The 22,759-nt window shown below is 43.0% G+C and overlaps 1 protein-coding gene across 10 annotated transcripts in view; it reads right to left on the reverse strand.

The window, feature by feature from the left end:
* ENPP2 (ectonucleotide pyrophosphatase/phosphodiesterase 2) overlaps positions 1–22,759 on the reverse strand; it is a 135,458-nt gene that overhangs the window by 40,117 nt on the left and 72,582 nt on the right. For 5 of the 10 annotated variants that reach the window (XM_027561673.1, XM_027561668.1, XM_027561672.1 and 2 more), the window contains exons 9-14: positions 18,252–18,307; positions 13,157–13,222; positions 11,698–11,770; positions 7,037–7,192; positions 4,722–4,830; positions 1,523–1,648 (exon numbers count right to left, since the gene is read on the reverse strand). In XM_027561673.1, coding sequence (XP_027417474.1) covers positions 1,523–1,648; positions 4,722–4,830; positions 7,037–7,192; positions 11,698–11,770; positions 13,157–13,222; positions 18,252–18,307 — 586 coding nt within the window. The remainder of the gene's footprint in view (positions 1–1,522; positions 1,649–4,721; positions 4,831–7,036; positions 7,193–11,697; positions 11,771–13,156; positions 13,223–18,251; positions 18,308–22,759) is intronic. The other 5 variants (XM_027561677.1, XM_027561674.1, XM_027561678.1 and 2 more) reach the window with 1 other exon arrangement.

The raw sequence follows: 22,759 nt of genomic DNA on the forward strand, positions 1-22,759 counted from the left end.
AGTAGAGAATCTCCCATTTGCCCTTCCCAGTAATCATGTTACAGGTGAGGAGACGAAGGCTCAGTGTTGAGGAAGCTTGCCCAAGGTCACAGGGTGAGGCAGCCGGCAGAGACTCGAACCCACACAGCCCAGCACCGCTGTCTGTGCTCTCACCCAGCTTGCCCTGGGGTCTCTCACAAAGTGAATGGGTGTGCTTTTTAAGATACAAGACGTTTAATTATTGGTAGTTACCATTTCACGGGCCCCAGGACAGTTTTTCTTCCCCTCCCCCCAAAATAACCTTCCTATTACTTTTAGAGGTGTCTTGAATATCTTTAGACAAAACGTCTCTTGCATAAGCCCTAGAAAGCAAATACCAAATCAAGGAGGCACCCGCCGGTCACTCTGGCGAGGGCCAACCTATCTCAAATGAGCAGAGAAGAGAGGACACGGAGGACCGAGAAGGCACGGAGAAGAGAGGGCAGAGACACCCACACTTTGTTTATTTCTCAACGTTGCCTGGAGCTGACCTTGGAACGCTTCCCGTTTGTGTTGACTCAGGAACATCGTTTGGGAAAAACTTTAATTTTCCAAAGCTTTCTGCTTGGTGCCAATGGTTTCTTATTCCCAAGGCTAAAAATGCTAAAGGATTTTTTTTTTTCTTTCCAAAATGCAGCATGTCTCTAATAAAACTACAGACTTCTCCAAAGCTAGATGGTGGGGCAACATCTAAAGCCTCTTAGCCCACAAGTCAAAGCTCTCCTCTGGAGAAGGAAATGGCAACCCACTCCAGTGTTCTTGCCTGGAGAATCCCAGGGATGGGGAGCCTGGTGGGCTGCCATCTATGGGGTCACACAGAGCCGGACACGACTGAAGTGACTTAGCAGCAGCAGCAGCAAAGTTCTCCTTGGTGACTTATCACAACCCCAGTGTGCAAAACAGAAGCGAGAAGATCATGCCTGTTTATTTTATTTCTAGTCTTTCAGAGCAGCTGCCGCTTTTCAAGGGCTTCATAGCTTCCCCTGCTGGGTTCTGTCAATCACTTTCCATAAGGTGAGGAGATCCCCTTCATCCAGGCTCCCAGGAAGCTCCAGGCTCTGGGGACGGTTCTAACCCTGTCATGGACACCCTCGCTTCAGCTAAAGAGGAAGCCTGAGCCTTTGGTTGGAAAGTTCTTCTCTTGTAAACAGAAGTTTATGGTTATACACATGCCTCAAATTAAGTGTATTTTCCACATGATAAAAACAAGAGCAAATATTTATATAATGCTACCAGGGCCCAGGAACCACTCTAAGTGATGCCCATAGGTCTATTTTCACAACAGCCCAATGAGCTAGTCGTTTGTTATCACCACTTTTTTTCCCCCTCAGATTAAAAAACAAAAGAACTGAGGTTTAGAGTTTCAGTGACTTATTCAAGTTCACTCGGCTAAGAAATAGCAAAGCCAGGCTTTGCCCCAAATAGTCCAGCTTCAGAGAACAAGCCCCTTCTCAGGCCACTATGTTACCATTTTAAAAACTTAGTGTTTTAAGAGTCAACTTACATTTAGCATGATTGTTGAATTTGGGTCGAATTCTTCCTAGAGTTCCTGGCACTAAAATAATATCATCCACATTAGTCAGGTAATTGCTCAAGAATTCTGTTCTATCACATGTGACATCTTCCATTCCTATGGGAAAGGGGGAAAAAGTATTTTCAGGCAATTTTAAAATTAAAATCTCAACACAGACACTAAAGATAATATTCAGGCACAAGTGAATGTGAGGATCCCTCTCTTGAGATTTCTTAACTTGACTTTGGATTTTTTAGTGCTTCTTTATATAATCTTTTCACCAGACTTTGATTGAGCAGTATCATCTTGCAGCACCAGAAGGCTGAAAACGCATCGTCTCAGTTACCATTTTAAGTCACTCAGCAAGAACAACCAGATAAAGGAAGCAACCACGGTCTTTAAAAAAAAAAGATCATTACGAAGAAGATATATTCATTAAAAAATCCCAAATCGCTTTAAACTCTTTCTAGCTGGGAGTGATGCAAATCACTGGAATGTATAGTCCTGTGTCTCTTTTACAAAAATCTCATTTTCCAACTCTCTTCTCTCTCTAATACAGCTCCCGACTTGAGTACATAATCCTCATTCTGCCTTCACTGGTGGCCTTGGATGTTACTGAATAAACAATACTGGAAACAAGAGAGAGAAAGAAGAAGGTCAATCCCAGCGACCACCCAAACTGAAAAACAAAATAACGCGTAGACAGTGCAACCAGTTCAGCTGAAGCCAGCAACGAGAACACAAAAAGGGTCTAGGTGGTGAGTTTCTTAAATCAACAAATACTATCTGCCCACCAATGATTTGCTACCTGCCTCTCATCAGAAAAAAATGCCTTGATCAATGATAAAAAATAAATAAATAAAAAGAAACTCAAATTTTAGAATGACAAATCACGGAGGCTGGAAGAGAACTTTATCGTCATTTCAGAATTTACGAGATGAGATGAAGCTAGAAAGGTTTAATATATTGCTTTGTACAATCCACTATCTGAATATTCTTTAAGAGGGGGAACATAAATGATTTTTTTAAAGGATACCTTAAGGTTCTGGAATAAATAAATATAGAGTGGTCCTGATCTAGTAAAATTTAAATTATTGCCTCTGGGATCCCAGATTCAGACCCCTTCCTTTTTTTAATACAAACTGGAAGGAAGTAACCATGATCTTCAAAGAAAAATCTATGTATACAATCCTTATGGAAAAAAAAAATTAAAAATACCCCAGACTGCTTTAAAATATAGATAGAAAAATATATCCCAACATAGCACAAGGCCTATAGATTTGCCTTTTAACATTTAAAATCTCTGGAAGAAAAATTCAAACAATAAACAGCTATATGCTCTAGTACAATGTCTACTAAGGACTTCCCAGGTGGCTCAATGGTAAAGAATCTGCCTATCAACGCAAAAGACAGGTTCAATCCCCGGATCGGGAAGATCCCCTGGAAAAGGCAATGGCAACTGACTCCAGTATTCTCACCTGGAAAATTCCATGGAGAGAGGAGCCTGGTGGGCTACAGTCCATAGAGTCCCAAAGAGTTGGACGAGTTGGACACGACTGAGCCACTGAGCAGGCACTCACGTATAATGTCGACTAAACAATAATGTTCATCCAGGAAGGGCAAGTCTCTAAGTATATATGAACGGAAGACTAGAACAATCTTCCATTTGCTCCCTTTCTAAGTCACTTCAGCCACCCCAGTGGTGAAGCATCTCTCTTGCTTTCAACGTGCTTCTCAAGCATCATCACCCTCCACCCTCCAGGCTAACTCTGGATGTGGGGTCGATGTTCTTATTCTACAGATGAGGAGGCTGTAGAATAGCCTCCTACAGATGAGGAGGCTGGAGAGCGTTTTAAGTGGTACAGTGTAATCTGAACTCCAACGCAACCCATTCTCACTCCAAAGCTCGGACTCTGAAACGCCAGACAATGTTACCTTCTTAGAAAGAGAAGCTAAGCCATTTCAGAAGGCTTCCCACCAGCAAGACACGAATTTTATCTAGCCAAGACTTTTACAAGGCTCCAGTGGTGACTCACTGGAAGCCATCTACTTCTTAGACATCTGGCTCCACCATGTGACCAAATGTCCTCGACACCTCTGAGTTAAGTTGAATCAACTGTGTCACAGGCTCCAAATTCTCTATCCTCTCTGCAGCTCTCCACCAAGTCAAACTCTTGGGGCATGGTTCTGCAGACAGTCATGTTTAGTCCCTGCAGAAGAGCAAATTAATCCCAGGGCTCCTTTTTTTTTTAATTCTCATAGATCTTCTAGAACATTCTGTAAAGAAAACTTCAGGCCCAGAGTAGCAGTTTCGGGAGATTTATTTGCCCAATCTTAACAGAACCACCGGCTCAACCAATTTTCTTCTTCTAAACCCTCCTAGAAGGGAGCAGCCCATTTTCCAGAGTCACGGTCTCAAATTGCTAGTTCTGGAATGCAGGAGGCATTCTTGGAACTCAGCCTGCAAACCTGTGAAGAATGCTCTATGATGCATCCCTCCCCCAGCTCTATCAACATACAATGTTTATGATGCTCTTGATCCATGAATTTTTCTCCTTTATACAGTGATTTAGAAAACTGCTTCCTAAACCGTTTCTTCCTCTCTTTAACAGTCATCTCTGCTGAAACAGGGTCTTCTGGCTTGGGTCTAGAATTCACTCAGTGAATGCAGGGAAATAATTTCCCTTATATGCCACTTCTATAGCAGAAGCCTATGTCTCCACCTTTTCATCATGTTTAGATTTTTTAGCCATGTATAGGGTGTGACTGGCAATGATATGTCATATTCATAGAGAAAACTCTTACCATCACAAGTGAACTGTCTGCAACTCTTTTTTTTTTTTTTTTTTTGCACTGCGAGACTTATGAGATTTAGCTCCTTGACCAGGGATTGAGTGAGCCTGGGCCCAGCAGTGAAAACACCAAGTCCTAACCACTGGACCACCAGGGAATGCCTTGCAACTTTTTAATAAGAGACAGATTTTGGAAGAAAGGACAGGAAGTCCCTGGTTTTGATTGACATGAACACAAGGGTTATCTCAGGTCATCTCATAGTTTTGAGTCACGGTCCAATTTCTTTCCCCATCCTAAAGAAAGGGGGAAGGAAGAAGTGGAATACAACCTGGGATTTCTGGGATTCCCCGACACCATCAGAAATGTTATCTATTTAGATAAAGAAAGAAAGTTTCACCATGGTCTCCAACGAAGATGACATTCACGCAGCGGTGCAGCTTCAGTTGCTTCAATCCATCCATTAACTGCCCCACGGTTTTGTCAATGTCCCTCAGAGGATTCGTCATCTGGAAAAAGGAGCAAATTAGTCCCTGAAGGTTTTTTTTTTCCCTTTCAGTATCTCAAAGATCTTCTAAACATGCTGGAAAGGAAACTTCAGGCCCAGAGGCAGAGCTTTGTCTAGGGAGATTTTCCTGTCATTCTAAATGGAAACCTGGTCTAAGCACTTGTAGTTGTTCTCTTTAAGGAAAGTTAAACCTCTCCTCATCCAATCCCTTTCAAGATTCTTTGATACAAAAATTTAAATATTAAGGGCAATTCTCTTTTTAGAAATAAAATGGCCTTTCTAAAATATAATGATGTTCTTTACATCCAAGAATTTTTGAGAGTGAGCAGAAAATCAGATGGACAATTTAAGCTTCTTGACCCCTGAGTGAAATCACTTAGGCTTTGAACCATGGAAAGAAGATGGAGGCCAAGGGAATCAAAAGCAGCTCTGAGGTTAAATGGTAACCTTTCACTAACGATGCCGAACTAGAGCATCATTAACACGATGAGACCCATCTAGTGTTCCAAAAAAAACTTAACTGTCAATTTCTGACAACAGATTCTCAAGAGAAGGGCCTCTCTCAGGAAACAAGCTACTCCTTCTCAATTTAGTCCCTTTCAGGCTGATTACGAGTAAAATACAAATCTACAAGAGTTCAAACTTAAACAGAAGTGAATCACTGACCTTATTCTAGAAATTTTCTTATTTAGCCTAATGAAAAATGAAAACTCAGTTCTCCAAAGAACATTTCCAAAGCGTAAGAATCATAACTCGTCTCTCATGCTCTTGCTTCAAATGGAAGTTTCTGACAGCATGAAAGTGAAACAGTTAGTCGCTCAGTCGTGTCCGACTCTGTGCCACCCTGAGGACTGTAGCCCGCCAGGCTCCTCTGTCCATGGGATTTCCCAGGCAAGAATACTGGAGTGGGTTGCCATTCCCTTCTCCAAGGGATCCTCCTGACCCAGGGATTGAACCCTGGTTTCCTGCATTGCAGGCAGAGTCTTTACTGTCTCAGCCACTAAGGAAGCCCCATAGCATGAATGCCCCCACGTATTAGAGGTACTGGGGATGTCCCTCACAGCTCTGGGCAATAGAAAGATTTTCAAGAAACACCCCATCAGCCAAACCCCTGACAGTACTTTAGCTGACTCCAACAACTGAGCTACATTCACACACATCCACTCAAGATGTCTCTGACAAGAACAGAAGGGATCCGCATATCATCTTTCCTCAGACACATAATATTATCTTCCATTGGCATCTTCTCAGAGGACTCAAGATCTTTCCTCATATCATGTCATCAGTAAAGTCAAGGTGTAAATTTGTTTTCCTTTATGACAGAAGTCAGTATTTCAAATTCTGTCCCAAGGAGTAAGTCACAAGTGAAAGTTTCAGAGCGATGTATGCAGCATAATCTGACTAATGGAGGGTAGACAGTGGCGTTTGCTTCTGAGGAAACCATGCTCTTCTCTAAGACCTTCACTTAAACAAAGAAATACCAAATGCACAACCTCTATCAACCCCTGGCAACAGATTAATTTTCTTTGGTCAACAAGATGACTCAGGCTAAAACCCAGAACCTGCTTCTCAGTGATCAGTTCAAACAATAAATAAGATAGTGCCTTGGCGGGATCTGAAGGTGTCTGGAAAAGTAACACCTAGAGGCTGTTGTGAAGGTAACGCAGAGAGAACACACGGCCCACATCTCTACAAGGAGATGCGCCCGCCTCTACCCACCCACTGTCTCCTCTCTCCTGCTTCACCTCCTTCCGTCTGTCACCTAAGACTGCCTCTGAACTCGGAACAGGCCGCTAACTTAATCCAGTACTCTATTGAGTTCTAATCTACACTGTCTTTGAGGATTTCCCCAACTACCTTGATGGGTTGTTCTCAAGAACCAAGGTTACAAACAACTGTGACAAATTCTGTGGAAAAGTGCAAGCAAAACCAACAGCTCTCTTAACACTCGTTTAAGCCAAATGTTCATACTAGTTTGGGGGCAACTAACTCTAAAGAAAATAGAAGGGTGTCTGTTTTTGGCTGAGAGTTCAAGAACGCTTCACATGAGTGATAACCTCTGAAGTACTAGACTCTTCTGGACTCAAAGCCAAGGATGACGCACCAAATGTTTTCTGAAATGCATTCAGCTGATTTTCAAACCAAGGCACTGAAGGGAACCTCCAGGGCTGCCCGCCACAAAGCTTTGGAACAATGGATAAACTTACTTTGTCCTGACGAGCTTCCGCGGCATAATGATCCATCCTATGTACTTTTCTTCTTCTTTTCTTTGGAGGAGTAACTGGTCTTTCCTGTCTCCTCTTAGGGGTAACCTTCCTCTTAGGTCTCTTAGCCGGAGTAAAAGGTGAACCATAACTACTCTCCTGTACTGGCGGATAGAGATGTGTGGACTCAGAAGCCGTCTGTCCCTCTGGGTCAGATAATAAAGCTCACACTTTGCCATCTAGGGTTAGTGAAGTCTTAGTTAAAAAACAAAAAGCAAACTAAGACTCCTTCTGAAGTGATTAAAAAAGAAATCGGTATGAGGGACGATTTGGGGAACTCTACAGAGAGAAGCCTCCTAAATTGAACTCGATGCTGCTGGCATAGCTTCTTCACTGAGAACAAGAATATAATTTAAGAGGATCTGGTCGTGTGGATCTCTTTTGGCTGAGGAGCCTACTTGTGGATACCCCTGAAGGTGACACAGAGTTCTGTATTCCACAACTCCTGCGTCATGGAGAGGCTGGTCCTTGGTTATGAAAAACTCTCCATTTATAAAGTACTCGCTGAAAAATAAATACTAATCACTCAGTCATTTCAAGGTGCAGAGGGATTCATGGAGGTAGTTTCAATTCAGATTCGGACAGGTATCTGTTCAGACCACCAAATATATCCATGCAACTGTCACCGTCCTTGGAAAGGATCAGGAAAAAAAAATTTAAACCAAGGATGAAATGAAACATAAATACCAAACAGTCCTCCTTGGTCATGAATATACTGATATTTCCACAAATCAGCAGAGAGTTTCCCACTGATAATTTACGTTTCTCGTAGAGAGGTACTCCAAGCCAAGAAATAATCATAAATAGAACTGTCATTTAAAAAAAATTATCTCATAAAATTAGATAAAATGCAAAAAGTCATCAAGATCTCTTCGTCTTAGTATATCTATATCAAGAAAGAGTCTACTTATCCTCTTTCTGTTAGAAATTCCCCTCTTGGTGGTGGTCTGGAAGGTAGCGACTGTACTACGCATCTTGTTTTGAAAATCTCTTGGGCGTTAAAGGCTGATACATAAACTGAGGAAAGAAGATAACCTTTTGGGACTTCCAAATACTGGAGAAAAACAAGCCCCTGATTTGTGGATGGTGCAAAGGTGAATTAAAGCAGCAAGGCCTGCCACCTACCTAGCTGATTTCTCTCGGGGGGACTGTTCTGAGAATCATTCGGATGCAAGAAGGGGCAAAGGAGGAGCGATGTTAGTGTGCCCCCGGGCGCGGGTGCCATGCGGCGTCACTGTGTGCAGAGCAAGCACTGCAGAGACACTGCCGTCCCATCCTCTCTCTCCTGCAGAGGATGGGCAGACACAGCACCTCCCCAGACTCCGGTTTGGTTTGCTGGTTTGTTTTTAAATGCTTCCAGTTTAGCCAAGTCCCCATGAGATGAGAAGCAAAAGGAAAAAAGAGAGTTTACCATGTCATGGTCACCAAACACATTCAGCTAGCGCTCAAGTCTGCCCATCAGACCCTCGGCCATTTGCAAGAGACCTCAACATTCCAAAGACTCCAGAAACGAGCCCTTCCGGCTGCAGGGGGTTAGAGGAGCAGCAGGGGATTTAGTCAAAATGAGTTTCCATCCAGGGATTATACGGCACGTATCTCCTTCGAATGTTAGCGGTAGACGGAAGCTAAGTTTTCACTGACCAGCCATACTTTAGTCTGACTTTAGAAGACTGAGCCTGAGGTTATTAAAAGGATGGGAAGGAGAGGGGGCACATTTCCCTGCTTTTCAGAAGGATACTTTGCCGTCTGAAGGTAGTAACTAGCCAGCCAAAGCTCTGCCTCCGGGCCTGAAGAGCAGCCGAACCAAGAGTCACGGAGAGAAGCACAGAAGGTCAAAGAGGAAAAGGTTGCGCCAAAAACCAAAAGCAAGCATGTTTTCAGAACATTCACCATTACACTATGAAACCAGGAGCGATATGTCACTGCTTGGAGCTACAAGCCCCACGTGTGGTCACCTCATTTAATAACCTCTCGAATCATCCTGAAAAAAGGTACACTCAAATATTAGGCGCAGAAAGCACCATGTCTGCTGTACTGCAGCACACAGCACGCTGCCAGGTTGAGTCAGTGTGACTGAATTTCAGATGCAAGGTATATTCTCAGTAGATGTAAAAGACAGCAGGCTACTGATTTCAGCAATAATCTCTCAGCTAGTATAGTCTTTGCAATGCTCTATTAAGACAAGCGAGAGATATGGATTACTCGGCAGATAAACCAATTTTGTCTACCACACACACATAAAAGAGGGTTTTCTGGCTTTGCTTTCATGTTTAAAGAGTATAAACTGTTTTGTGTTTCTTTCAGTAAAAAATAAGATTTCTAGAACCAAATGAGAATTAGTTGAAATCTGAAAATACCCTTTTCCTCTTAAGGGAAGAAAATGATCAAGTTCTCAGGTTACCGTAACAGAAGGTACATTCCAACATCTCATCATAAATGCTTTACCCAGTGGATATATGGGAATATCCCGGTTATAAGAAGCATTAATACTAAAAAGAATATAGCAAGAATCCTTCTAACTCAGTTCAGAAATAATGAGGAAAAAAGATTTATATGTTTATGAGAATCCTGAACCTAGAACCATCATTACAGCCAATTAAAGCATCCTGTATTATGGTTTATCACCTTTTGGTACTTAAAAAGCTTTTAATTCATTTCTCGATCAACACACACACACTTTCAAGTAAGTAATTATAACTTAACTATGTATATGAGAAATCCAGAGATGTCTGTGGATAAAGAACATTCACTGCCAAGCCTTATAAGTTTTAAGGAAATGAAAATTATAAGAATTATACCTTCTCTGTGTTGTAAAAAGCTACCTTTTGACATAAAGAAAATGTTCTGTGTGGTTTGAACACGGCTGTTAATGGATCGCTTTGCTTATCTCCTGTGCTACAGGAAAGTTTAATGGTTTTCTGGTCTGGGAGTCAGAAGTTCCATTTCCAAGTTCACTTACCAGCCAGGCAACTGGAGCAGGCCTCCTAAAGTACCAGCCTCTTGCCTTTTGAAGAATGGCTACACCCATCTCTGTTTGCCTCTGTTACAGGGTCTTTTAGGGATACTATTATCCAAGCAAAAGTGAACCTTTAAACAGGGCACATGGAACTGCTTAGGGCTTGGGTTTTAATTTTTTTTAACATCTTAATAAAATGCGGCTCCTTTTGTTCACTTTAATCTCAAGGAAAATCATCCTAAAGATAAAACGGCCATGCTTGCTCTGGCAAGAATAAGTTCTGTGTTTCATGTATGCAGATGTTTATCTCACTGTATCATTTGTGTTTCATAATCATGCACAGTGGTTAAACATCAAAGGAGTAGGAAAAAGAGCATCGGACTTACACGACTTCAGTGATTTAAGGCAAACTAAGAACGTTTCACATAGCTGCTAGCTTCCAGTGCTTAAAGAAACCACCACTGAACTGATGTTAAAGTATCCAGAAGTATTTATGGTTCTCAGTATTTACTGCCTTTGTTTAAACATCCTGCATTTGGATCAAAAATACGTAAAGCCAAGACACACTTATCTGTATTTCCTTAGTCATTCTTATGCTGAACACGGGAAACTTAATTATAGCCAACAGTGCTGCCATTGGCTATCTGAGAACAGGAGGTATTTTCCACCATTGAAGAGCTTGTGAAATAATTTCTCATCTAAAATCAAGTTTTATTATGTTGATGTAGACCTCACCAGCCCAGGAAGAAAAAGTGGTAGAAAACATTTAAAATATTAAAAGATTTAGGTTCCCAAATCCCATCATATTTTAAAATGATCTATGCTAGAGCACTGGGAAAATTTCCATCACTTGATAAAAGAACAACATAATAAAATCTCAACATGCCTTTCCCACCTCCTGAATCTGAAGTTCTACTGGATACTACCTTACAAACCAGCTGCTCTACTAAGATTCCTGAGTGTTTGCTATCAGAGTGTCACACTGCTTTGCTAAACAGATTCATTCAATAGTGTTTTGTCTCAATTAAGAGTTTGCTTCCCTTAGGGGGTGAGGGATGCGTCCACAGTCTTGATCCTTGTGATGCTCTCACAGGTATGTACCTCTGCCAAGGTTACCAAATAAAAACGTGTCCAGTGCTAATGTGTTTTCCTGGTTACCTGTACCTGCAAAGGCCACTGAGCTGACCTATCCTCTCGGAACCGCACAACCTTGCTAAGGGAGTTGAATTCAGTTGCACGGCCTTGTTTTGTAGGTTTCATCTCTAGATTCTTTTCCACTCCTATCCTGGTGACAGCAAAGGCCAGCCCTTTGCGGTCCTTCGTCTTCTGACTGATGCCTGCAGGACTGGAACCTATGAGCACCAAGTGGCTGGAATATATGAACACCAACTGGAAGGCAGGAACGCCCTCCTATGAACACCAAGTTTAGGATATGCTTGCGTACCAAATCAATCTGAAATGAAGTTCCTGTAAGAGAAACAGGCATGTTTGAGACTCTTGTAAATGTTTTCACCCTTGTAGTTCCTTGACTCTGTATCCGCCGTACACACACCAACACGCCAAGGGACTTTGTGCAAATCCTGAAATCAGGTCAGTGGGCGAGGTGGCCCAGGGACACAGGCTCTCAGGCAGAAGATAAGCTACTAACCTCAGGGCCAAAGGGGCCATACTTGTGTCCAGAGAAATCAGGTTGTTCGGAATAGAAGGCATAGACTGAAGGCCTACGGGAAAATTGGAAGGTTCAGAATCTCCTCCAAACCACACACAATAAAGAATGTCACATATCCCTATACATTACCAAAACAACCTTGCAAATCAAGTGAATCACCCAACCGCCGTTAGTCTTACCAAGGAAAAAGTCTTTTTACTGTTTGTTTTTCTGTTGTTTTCTATTATTTCCACACCCACCACCCTCTACACCGCCCCCACTGTGGTAACTACCTGGTTACCACCTTCAGGAATAAAAACTCACAAGGAAAATCTGAATGCAAACTCAGGTCTTTGATCCCTAAGATAATAGAACCCAGTGAGAGTTCACGGGGCCATGCAATCTGCAGCCTGAAAGAACAACTCCATTCGTGAAAATAATCAGTCTTCTGGATTGGGAGTTTGGGATTAGCGGATGCAAGCTATTATCTACTGAATGGATGAGCAGTCCTTACTGCTTACACAGGATTGTTTATACACAGCTCAGGGAACTACAGCCAACGTGCTGTGATAAACATAATGGAGATGAACATGAAAAGGAGTGTGTGTGTGTGTGTGTGTGTGTGTGACACACATGCGACCCACTGTGCACAGTAAAAACTGCTGCTGCTGCTGCTAAGTCGCTTCAGTCGTGTCCGACTCTGTGTGACCCCGTAGACCGCAGCCCACCAGGCTCCCCCGTGCCTGGGATTCTCCAGGCAAGAACACTGGAGTGGGTTGCCATTTCCTTCTCCAGTGCATCAAAGTGAAAAGTGAAAGGGAAGTCGCTCAGTCGTGTCCAACTCTGTGCGACCCCATGGACTGCAGCCCGCCAGGCTCCCCTGTCCCTGGGATTCTCCAGGCAAGAATACTGGAGTGGGTTGCCATTTCCTTCTCCAATGCATGAAAGTGAAAAGTGAAAGTGAAGTCGCTCAGTCATGTCCGACTCTTAGCAACCCCATGGACTGCAGCCCACCAGGCTCCTCCGTCCGTGGGATTTGCCAGGCAAGAGTACTGGAGTGGGGTGCCATTGCCTTCTCCGACAGTAAAAACTAATACATGGTAAATCAACTACACTTCGATAAAATAAAACCTTTTCAAAAGTCAGTCTTCATGCTTCCCAATTCTTGGGATGCTGCTGGTTTATTTACCAAAGCCAAGAACTCCCTCGAGCTCTGCTGTGGTGACCAGGATTAACAGCTGGAGTAATTCATATAATTAAACGGTCCTCGATAACCCACGTCCATTGTGCCCTAAATCCCTCTTAGGGAGGTTGTTTAAGGCTCAGAACAGGAAAACCAGTAACAACAGCAAACCTCGGCTGTGCTCCAACTGCACAGTCCATCGAGCTACTCACCCAGTTCCGCCCCGAGACAGAAACACACTCAAGCAAGAAGGGGGGAGCCGGGGAGGGGACAGACCTTTCGTGGTCCGGCAGGGTCAGCCACTGCAGGATGGTCAGTATTCTCCGCTCGTGGGGGATCACCCTGTGGGCGGCAACCAGTAAGCATGAGGTTAGGAGGCATTGCCACCAACTGCAGCCTGCCGAGCGCCTGCCCTTGCACCCAGGCCAAAAGCTCTCTACTTACCGCCATCTGTTTTCACTTCACTGAAGTAAAAGATCCCTTTTCCAATTAGTGTTTAAATGTCCATTTCTATTTGCCACAGGTCATGTTGCTCAGCCTCGGCCACAGAAGACAAGACTGGAAACTCTGATTCACAGTCAAGTCGAACTCTTGCTCAGAGAGGCTTGGCTGCAGACCAAAAGGACCCTAGACTCAGAACCCTTGCCACTTAGTGGGTAAAGCCGTTAGCTGTGGCCACCAAGGACCAGGACTTACATCCTCAGCCTGCCTTCCGCTAGTATGACCTCTCTTGACCTCTAGACTTCTTTGACCTCTCAGTTTACTCATTAGTAAAATAAAGATGATAGTTAGGCACACTGCATAGCCTGGTTGTGAGGATGAAATGAGGCAAGACAGGCAGAAGGCATGCACAGAGCTCAGCAAATACTAAGTGCTGACAAATGTCCTTCTTTTCATTAACGATCGAGATTAGTCACCATGCTCTCTCGAAATAGCTATATGACTTAAGAAACACTGTTGAATCTGAAACTTTAAGTTCCTCATCTATAAAATAAGGGGTTAGGAAAGGTATTCGGGAAATTCTCCTCTAGCTCTATAAAAAATCTATCAAGAATAGGCACATATAATTATGAGACTGACAAAAAGGGTATAATCTTCATCCACAATGACTTTTGTGTTTAAGTCTCATTCCTCTGTTGAAATATAATTACCCTCAGTCTGGCCCTCGTTTCAAGAGCTCTCGGCTAGCATGATAGGACTGTATCATGACTTAGTTACATTAAGATGCTCACAAGCTGAGTGATGTCTTTATGGGGAAATTTGCTTATTCTTTTCCTAACAAGAAGCATAACATACTTTTCTGCTCCCTCATCCAAGATTGGAGGCATTGGAGCATGTTCACAATAAATTTAAACTGAAGCCCAAGTCTAACTGCGGATAGTAGAAATGACTGTGGCCAAGAGTGAAGCTTAACATAAACTGCGGTCTCTGGGTGACAGTGATGTATCAGTGGAGGTTCATCATTTGTAACCAGGGTTCCACTCTGCTGGGGGAGGTTGATACCATGGGAGGCTGTGCCAGTGTGGGGATGCGGATGGAGGTACTGGGTTGGACAAAAAAATTGCTCAGGTTTTCCCATGAGATGTTCTGGAAAAACCCGAATGAACTTTTGGGCCAAGCCAATATATGGGAAATCTTTGCTCCCACTGTTCAGTTTCACTGTGATCTTAAAACTGCTCTAAAAAATTAACTATTAAAAATGTATTATGGGATACTAGGTGAGCCATTTCAGCTTTCCGTTTTGGCAGACACGAGCATGGGCTAGCCGGGGGAAAGACAGCCCTTCGGAGTCATGGCAGGCCGCTACGTCGGCAGCTCCACTCAACAGCCTCCCCCAGAGTCTGCCCCCCGACCCCCCACCACGACCCTTGCCGGAGGGACGCTGGGCCTGCCTGCCATTCCTCTCTCTAACCGCTTCTCGGTCCAGAACTATCCTACCAGCCCAACAAAATCATGTTCACCATAAAACAAGTTCTCACTTACACAGACTCCAATGCTGCTGAAGAAGCGTGATCGTGTTTATTATCGTGTTTATTACATCCTACAATTGAACAGAAGTAGGCAGAGCCAAGCCAGCTTAATCGCCTGAGGTATTTAATTCCTCATCCTTAGAAATCCCCTGTATCTGAACAAAATAATTGCATACTTTGAATTCTTTCCTAACTTAAAAGAAAAGCGAGTGTCGCAGTCTTTCCGCTGGGCCTTACTCCACTGCCTACCTACCAGCTGCTTTATTTTACGGAACTGGCGTTAGGTCACAAAGATGGATTCTGATGGACCCACTTGATGCTAATGGAAAAATACAGATTAACAGAATTTGCTTCAAGCTCAGAATGCTCACCCTTTAAACGCCTTCTCTGGATGGGGTACTTGACAAGTAGGGGAAAAAACATCAGCTCTGAGGTTTACATGGGTGATGTGACTTTGGCAAGTTACTTAACCTTTTGTTGCTCTCTAAAATGAGCTATCTTACAAGGTGGTTGTAAGGATTAAAAGAGATAACCAATGTAAAGCACTTAGAATCGTGTCTGGCACAGTAAAAAACGTGAGCTTCTATCGTTATAGACTGGATTCATGTGTGTGTGTGTCAGCTGCTCAGCCGTGTCCAACTCTTTGCAACCCCATGGACTGCAGCCCGCCAGGCTCCTCTGTCCATAGGATTCTCCAGGCAAGAATACTGGAGTGGGGTGCCATTTCCTTCTCCAGGGGATCTTCCCAACCCAGGCATTGAACCCAGGTCTCCTGCATTGCAGGCAGATTCCTTACCATCTGGACCACCAGAGAAGCTCTGGATTCACAGGCCCACAGAAACGATACACTCACTCATGAAATATCTGTTAAAAGCATATTACATTCAAGGCATTTGTGTGAATATAAATAAAGATACAAGATACCCCTACCGAAAAAAAAACCAATACGGAAGAGTTACCATTCTCTGCCTGGAGAGATAAGCAGGTGATCATCCTTTTCTGGGCAAAGGCATGCCCGTGGTAAGACATGAGATGAGCATGTGGGGCTCTGCGTATCCGCTGAAACCATGACCCTGGGCACAACACTTCACCTCTCTAAGCCTCGGCGTTCTGATCACAGACATGGGGAGTCACACAGAGTGGTCTCCAAGTTTCCCTGTAGATCTAAGACTGCATTTATGAAAAAGCCTCAGAGACTAGAAAAGACATGGCCCCGAGCCATGAACATTTAAAATCTGATGCAGACACAGTACAAACAGATCTGACAAAGGAAGCAGGTACTCCAAACAGAAAGGGATTCATGCAGTTGTCTTCACCATTTCTGGTTGATACAGAATTTCTCATGAGACTAAGAACATTAGACATGTTAGAAGAAGAAAAGGAAATAGGAAAAAAAAAAAAAAGGAAGATGAACTAGATGAGGAATTTAGTGCTAAAGGGGAACAAATTACCTTAGGTCATATATAGATAGCCATTGTCTGGTCATTGTTGAAAGAGATAATGTGCATAAGAAAACAAGTACCATTTGTTAATTCATTCTATCTTCATGATGCCCTAGGGTAAAGACACTACCATTCCCATTTACAGATGAAGACATTGGTTTGTCAAGAGATTACAACCCTTGTCCAGGGTCAGCAACCTATTGCACAGCAGAGCTGGGACTGGAATCAATCTGAGACCCATACACAAGGGGAACTACTGCTCTGAGCATGAGTCGACAGAAAAGAACATAATGGAGACACAGCTGAGCATGATTCTGAAATGAAATACTATCACTTGAAAAGCAAGGCTAATTCTAGGCTGCAGGATGGAACCAGGTTAGAAAGATGACTGTCAAAGGTCTAAGGCTATCGTTTGAATCTGCCTAAATTTAAAAATTTTCAGTATGGATGATGTGTAGATTTCCTTGACATATATTCCAATAAATACCTAGAAGTGTGACCATTTTTTTTAAGTTCTAAAGACATTTTTTTTTTTAAAAGAAAGAAAATGAAGCCAAGTCACTTCCAAGATAGAGATAAAAGAAGAACAGTCTGAGAAGCAAAGCAAAACTACAGGCGTCTTTGGAGCACACAAAAGCTACCTTCTTATAAGGTTTGAAATGGGTGGAGAAAATTACCATCGAGAACCAGAACACTAAGCCTTTTCAATGAAGCTCTGCAGCAGTTTTGGGGGGTAAGGGTGAGGACTAAGTATTAATTCTACTGTTGGTGCCTCTCCATTCTGCCAGCCAAATATGTTCTGGAGAAGAAGAAATCACTTCTATAAGCATCAATGACTGCCAAGGGTTAAAAAATGTTATGCATAAGATTAAGCTGATAAATCAACATGTCACTTCTAACATGCACATTTTCTCAGCCAAGAAGATCTCTTTTTAAAAGGAGCGGGGGAGGGGGGGGGCGGGGAGGAGAGGGGGAGACTTTTAAGAGATACTCTCTGTCTTAGCTTCAAATCACCAAACCCAATTTCAATTTAGCTCTTCAAATCTGAAAAAGCTACCTTTCTTCCTGAATTTTGAGAATATAGACGGTACCATTCTGGATTAATCTGAACCTGTGATTGCTCTCAGCACTCTACTATTACAGAATAGTCAGATTTTTGTTACGGCATAAGAGGCAAATATGGAAACAGCTTTAGGTGGTTTAAAAAAAAAAACAAGATGGAAAGAACATCTCAGTGGGAACAAAATTCCCATGAAAGTTGAAACAGATTCCTTCTCTTACTAAGGAACCTCAAACATAATCAACATGTTGACACTTTTATTAGGTAAGTTTCATCTTAAGACTGTTTCATGAACATTACTAATCGGCCCCATCACCTCTGTGGGGAAGAGAAGCAGTTTCTTTTCTTTTATTAAGGAAACCCTGGAGCTTAGTAGGAAAATGAGGGGGAAACAGAGACTTCCTCTTGGTCTCCTGTCTGAAGTTTCCAATCTCTGGACTACTACATCAGCTGTTCAACAACACGTTTGATCTTTAAAATTATGAACCAAAATAAATATAGAATGTTGTAATACATTTATAGAAAATGATAACTCAAATCACAGCAATAAATGGTTTGAGAAATATACATTCCCTAGGTGCCAAGTTACCAAAAATCTACAAACAGGAACAGAAGAATCTAAAGGATGACTAGATGTGGAAGAGAAAAATCCTCTTTCCATTCTGTTAAGAAAAGATGGGGGAAAAGAGAGACGGGTGAGGGAAAGAGAATTGAGAGGGAAAAAGAGAGAGAGAGAGGATCCCCCGCAAAGTACCTGGAGGGTTGTCTTGAGTCAGAAAACACTCATAAGTTGGTCTACACTAACATTCACATTTAAACGAAATAAAATTGAATGAATGTTTCTTAAACTGAATCATAACTGTAATTTTACAAACATTGACAAAATAGAGGTAACTTACACAGGCCAGAAGAATGTCCCAGCGATCACCCCTTGCTTCGTGGCTGTAATCCATAGCTAATGAGGAAAATATAAGAGGCTTAGAACATGTTTTGACTTTTGGTCAAAGAAGGAAAAGGTTTTAAAGTATATTAGCTCAGACATTTTAAACTTTACCCATACCCTACCATAAATCTCCCAATATTTGCAACTTTTTTTTTTCACATCTGGAAGTCAGAATTATTCTTTCCATAAATGTTATTCAATACATTCTCTGCAAAAGCTTTCAAGCTCTACTATGATTACAGTGGCTTTAAAAAAAAACAACCCTTATTTCATCTCGAGTCTCTTCTGTACCTGTCCCTTCTGATCATTGTTTTCAACATTTCACTTATATGGCAGAATTCTGCTCATCAAAGGACCTCGAGTGACCGTATGTTTCCCTGAGTGTTGAAAGCCTACAGAGGAGAACCCCAATTTGGCACACAGATGCCCAGATTGCGGAACCCAGCTTTGCCTTGTTTTATTTTCAAAGAGGTGAATGAAACGGGGGTGGGGGGAGGATTATTTTTTATTCTGGATTTCTGCTTGCACCTTTTACTTAGCTTTTTGGTAAATGGAATTTTAGGAGTGAGTTCCTGGGATAAGTTAGGTGACCCAAGCATGTCGTTAAGTCTTCTAAAATATTCTTTTCAGGGACTTCCCTGGTGGTCCGGTGGTAAAGACTGCAATTCCACAGCAGGGGGTGTGGGTTTGATCCCTGGTCTGGGAACTAAGATCCCCCGTACCCCATAGCGTGGCCAAAAATATGTAGATAAATAGATAGAGTATAGATATAAAACATATGCAAATATATATACATAGACGTAGTATATGGGCTTCCCAGGTGGCGCAAATGGTAAAGTACCCGCCTGCCAATGCAGGGGACATAGAAACACAGGTTCGATCTCTGTATCAGGAAGATCCCCTGGAGAGGAGGGAATGGCAACCCACTCCAGTGTTCTTGCCTGGAGAATCCCATGGACAGAGGAGCCTGGTGGGCCACAGTCCATAGGGTTGCAGAGTGAGACACAACTGAGTGACTTACCACACACGTGTACATATATATATATCTATATATATATGTATATATTCTTCCTAGCTCATGCTGTGGGGGACAGAAGTTATGGCAGTTAAGAACCTGACGGTGGGGACCACTACTTGGATTTTATGCTTTGCTTCTGTTGCTTACCAGCCATGTGATCCTCCAGGAAGTTATTTAAGGCCTCAACATTTCTTTAAAATGTAGATAATATTACCTAGCACATAGGATTATTCTAAGCTGTAATGAATTAATATGTGCAAAGTCCTTAAAAATGGTGTCTTAGCATTTGGTAAACACTGGATCAATTTTCATCTTAATTATTATGCAATAATGGATATGAAGATAATCGAGTTATTTCAGGACACTGAAAACAATTTAGGATGCCTGTGTCCCACTGGACAGAAGTTTGGAAGAAGAAACCCCTTCGCTTTAGGAGGCAAACAGAAAAAAGCAGCATGGCTTGGGTTTTCAAAAGACCAAACAAAAATGGTCCAGGAGTTGCGATCCCCCTCCTTTCTTGTTTCAGCATCTCCACATTTTGACAGTGTTTTATTTACTCCAGTTAAAACTTTTGCTTTGGAGGCGGGGGAGGGGCAGTTTGGAGGTGCAGAGCATCCAGAAGTTTGGCCACAGTTTCAGGAAGGTCGGGAACGCCTGGCCCAGGAGAATTATCTGGGGAGCACTGCAAACCCCCAGGGCTCCCACAGCACAGCTGCTGCAGGGCGAGCGAGGGAGGGACTTATCAGGGCAGACACGCTCTCAGACTCAAGGAGGCCCGAGCTGCCGACAGGCATCATCAGCATGAAAGAAGGGACGTCCATGTCCCGCGGGGATGGACCAGAGCCGTCAGGACGTCAGACCGCGCTGAGCGCCACCCAGGGGGTTGGTCCTAAATATCAGTCAGAGAAGACTGAAGCGACTTAGCAGGCACGCCCGCCTCTTCCACTTTACAAGTCAACGCCGGCATTTCCGGGTATCCCCAGGCCAATGAAGACTCAAGTGGGTCCTCATTCATTCATCATTCAGCCTTGTGCCAGCGCCTCCACGAGCAAGAAGATGAACTCAAACTGAGTGCTGGACATCCTGCAGGCGCCCAAACCACCTCAGATTCCAGAGAGGTCCGTTTCTGATATTGTGCTCAGTCGTGTCTGACTGTTTGTGACCCTATGGACTATAGCCGCCAGGCTCCTCTGTCCATGGGATTCTCCAGGCAAGAATACTGGAGTGGGTTGCTGTGCCTTCCTCCAAGGGATCTTCCTGGCCCAGGGATCGAACCCGCGTCTCTTGTGTTTCCTACATTGGCAGGCGGATTCTTTAGCACGAGCTCTATCTGGGAAGTCTTTTTTTCTTATATTAAGTGATCTTTTTGCATACTTATTTTCATTTCAGAGACATAAGCTTAATGCATCATAGTCAAGCAACTTCCTAGAAAATCTGGTGCCTCATTTCCAAGGAAGTTGTATTAAGCAATATCTGGTAGACGTGAAGTGTGAGATAAACCCGGGGTTTTCTAATGGAAATTTTTTTTTAAATACAGTTTTGTCAAGAGATGACCCTACACTTTCAGAAGCTGTCTTGTGGGATACATGCTGAGGTTGGCATTATCTGAGCAACAGGAAGCCCTATGAGTAACTTTCAGCTTCCTAACCCTCAGGGGAGAGATCACCAAAGGAGTCTTCACAAAGGTATAAGGAATGGGCACTGGGAGCGATGACAGATGTGTGCTGAAATTATCCTGGTGGCAAAATCAGGACTGTTGGTTCTGTATACTTTTCTGTACTTAAAATTTTTACAGTGACAACATCTCGGTAATTAGAGAAACAAAATTAACCAATTGTTAAAAAAAACGAAAACAACGACAATGAACTGTGAAGACAAATTAAAGGCAAAATTTTTTCTTTCTTTCTTGATTTCTTGCAAGAGAAGTGATTTCTCCCTGCTCCTGGTAAAAGTCATGTTGGCCATATTTTCTAAAAGAAAATTGGGAACCTGACCAGAAAAGTGCAAAAAGTAAACAAATAAGAGAGAATACTTAAAATTTAGAAAAAAAGTTTTTTAAATCTTAAAGGAAAGAATCCTAGCAGTGATGAAGCTGGTCTGTCAAAGGTCTGGCAAACAGTATGAGACTGAACGCATAAAGTTTCTGAAGTTAAATCAGATCATGAGCAGCTATAAAAGTTCCTTTGCAAGTTATATGTATATATTATATTTCAGAACCCTGAAGTTAAATCTAGTAATTACAGAGGAAAAAAAGCGCAGTAAAATGTTGGTCCAAAGGAAGATACATGAAAAGGAGCCTCCTGCGCTATAAAAGTGGGGGAGAGTCAGGAAACAGACATCATAAAACTAGTTTCTCATTAATTCAGAGAAGTGGAAATCATAATTTTTCATTTCCCACTGGGAATCTGAAAGTAATATACATTTCCTCAGAGATGAGTCAAACTGCACAGCTTGAAAGAAATTAGCTAAGAAGACACCCATTTGGCCTTCTCACCTTTAATCTGAGTATTTCTTCCTTTGCTTTATCTAGAGGCACAGTTTTCAACATTTGTGTCCCAGAGGCTACATTTTGAAAAGGGAATAAATGGAAATATAAATATTGTACCTTCTTGATATGTTATCGGGAATTTAAAATAAAACAAAAAAACAAAACTTTCCCACTGGGACCAGGAGCATTTAAATGCAAAATCTAACCCTTTCTCAAATTCAGTAGAATATGCAGCTGTGGGAGAAGGGAAGGTGTTTTCAAAAGGAAAATAAGCAAAAAAACATTTTTTTAAACTATGAACTACTATTGTAGTCTTCCTAGTAGTTCTCTGCAGGGAAAGTATGCTTTTGCATTCCAAAGCGCAGAAGTAGAAGATATGGAATTCTGAGGGGCCAGAGGAATGGCAGGGCCCTAGTATCAGTGGGAGTAAGTCAGTCACTGAGTCTCAAGAGTTAGCACAGGACGTCCCTGGTGGCCGGGTGAATAAGCATCCACCTGCCAACGCAGGAGACACAGGTTTGATCCCCGGTCCAGGAAGAGTCCACTTGCGGAGGGGCAGCTAAGCCCGTGCACCACAGCTACTAAGCCCGAGAGGCTCGCTCTGCAAGAGAAAGAGGAGCCACCACCAGGAGAAGCCGGGCGCGGCCACGAAGCATCACCATGGCTCACGGCAACTAGAGGAAACTGGACACCGCAAGAAGCGTAACCTCGACTCACGGCCACTAGAGGAAGCCGGACACCGCAAGAAGCGTACCACGGCTCACGGCCACGAGAGAAAGCCAGACACCGCAAGAAGCGTAACCGCGGCTCACGGCCACTAGAGGAAGCTGGACACCGCAAGAAGCGTAACCACTGCTGCTGCTGCTAAGTCGCTTCAGTCGTGTCCAACTCTGTGCGACCCCGTAGACGGCAGCCTACCAGGCTCCTCCGTCCTTGGGATTCTCCAGGCAAGAACGCT

The sequence above is a fragment of the Bos indicus x Bos taurus genome, chromosome 14 (genome assembly GCF_003369695.1).
Source record: "Bos indicus x Bos taurus breed Angus x Brahman F1 hybrid chromosome 14, Bos_hybrid_MaternalHap_v2.0, whole genome shotgun sequence".
NCBI lineage: Eukaryota > Metazoa > Chordata > Mammalia > Artiodactyla > Bovidae > Bos > Bos indicus x Bos taurus.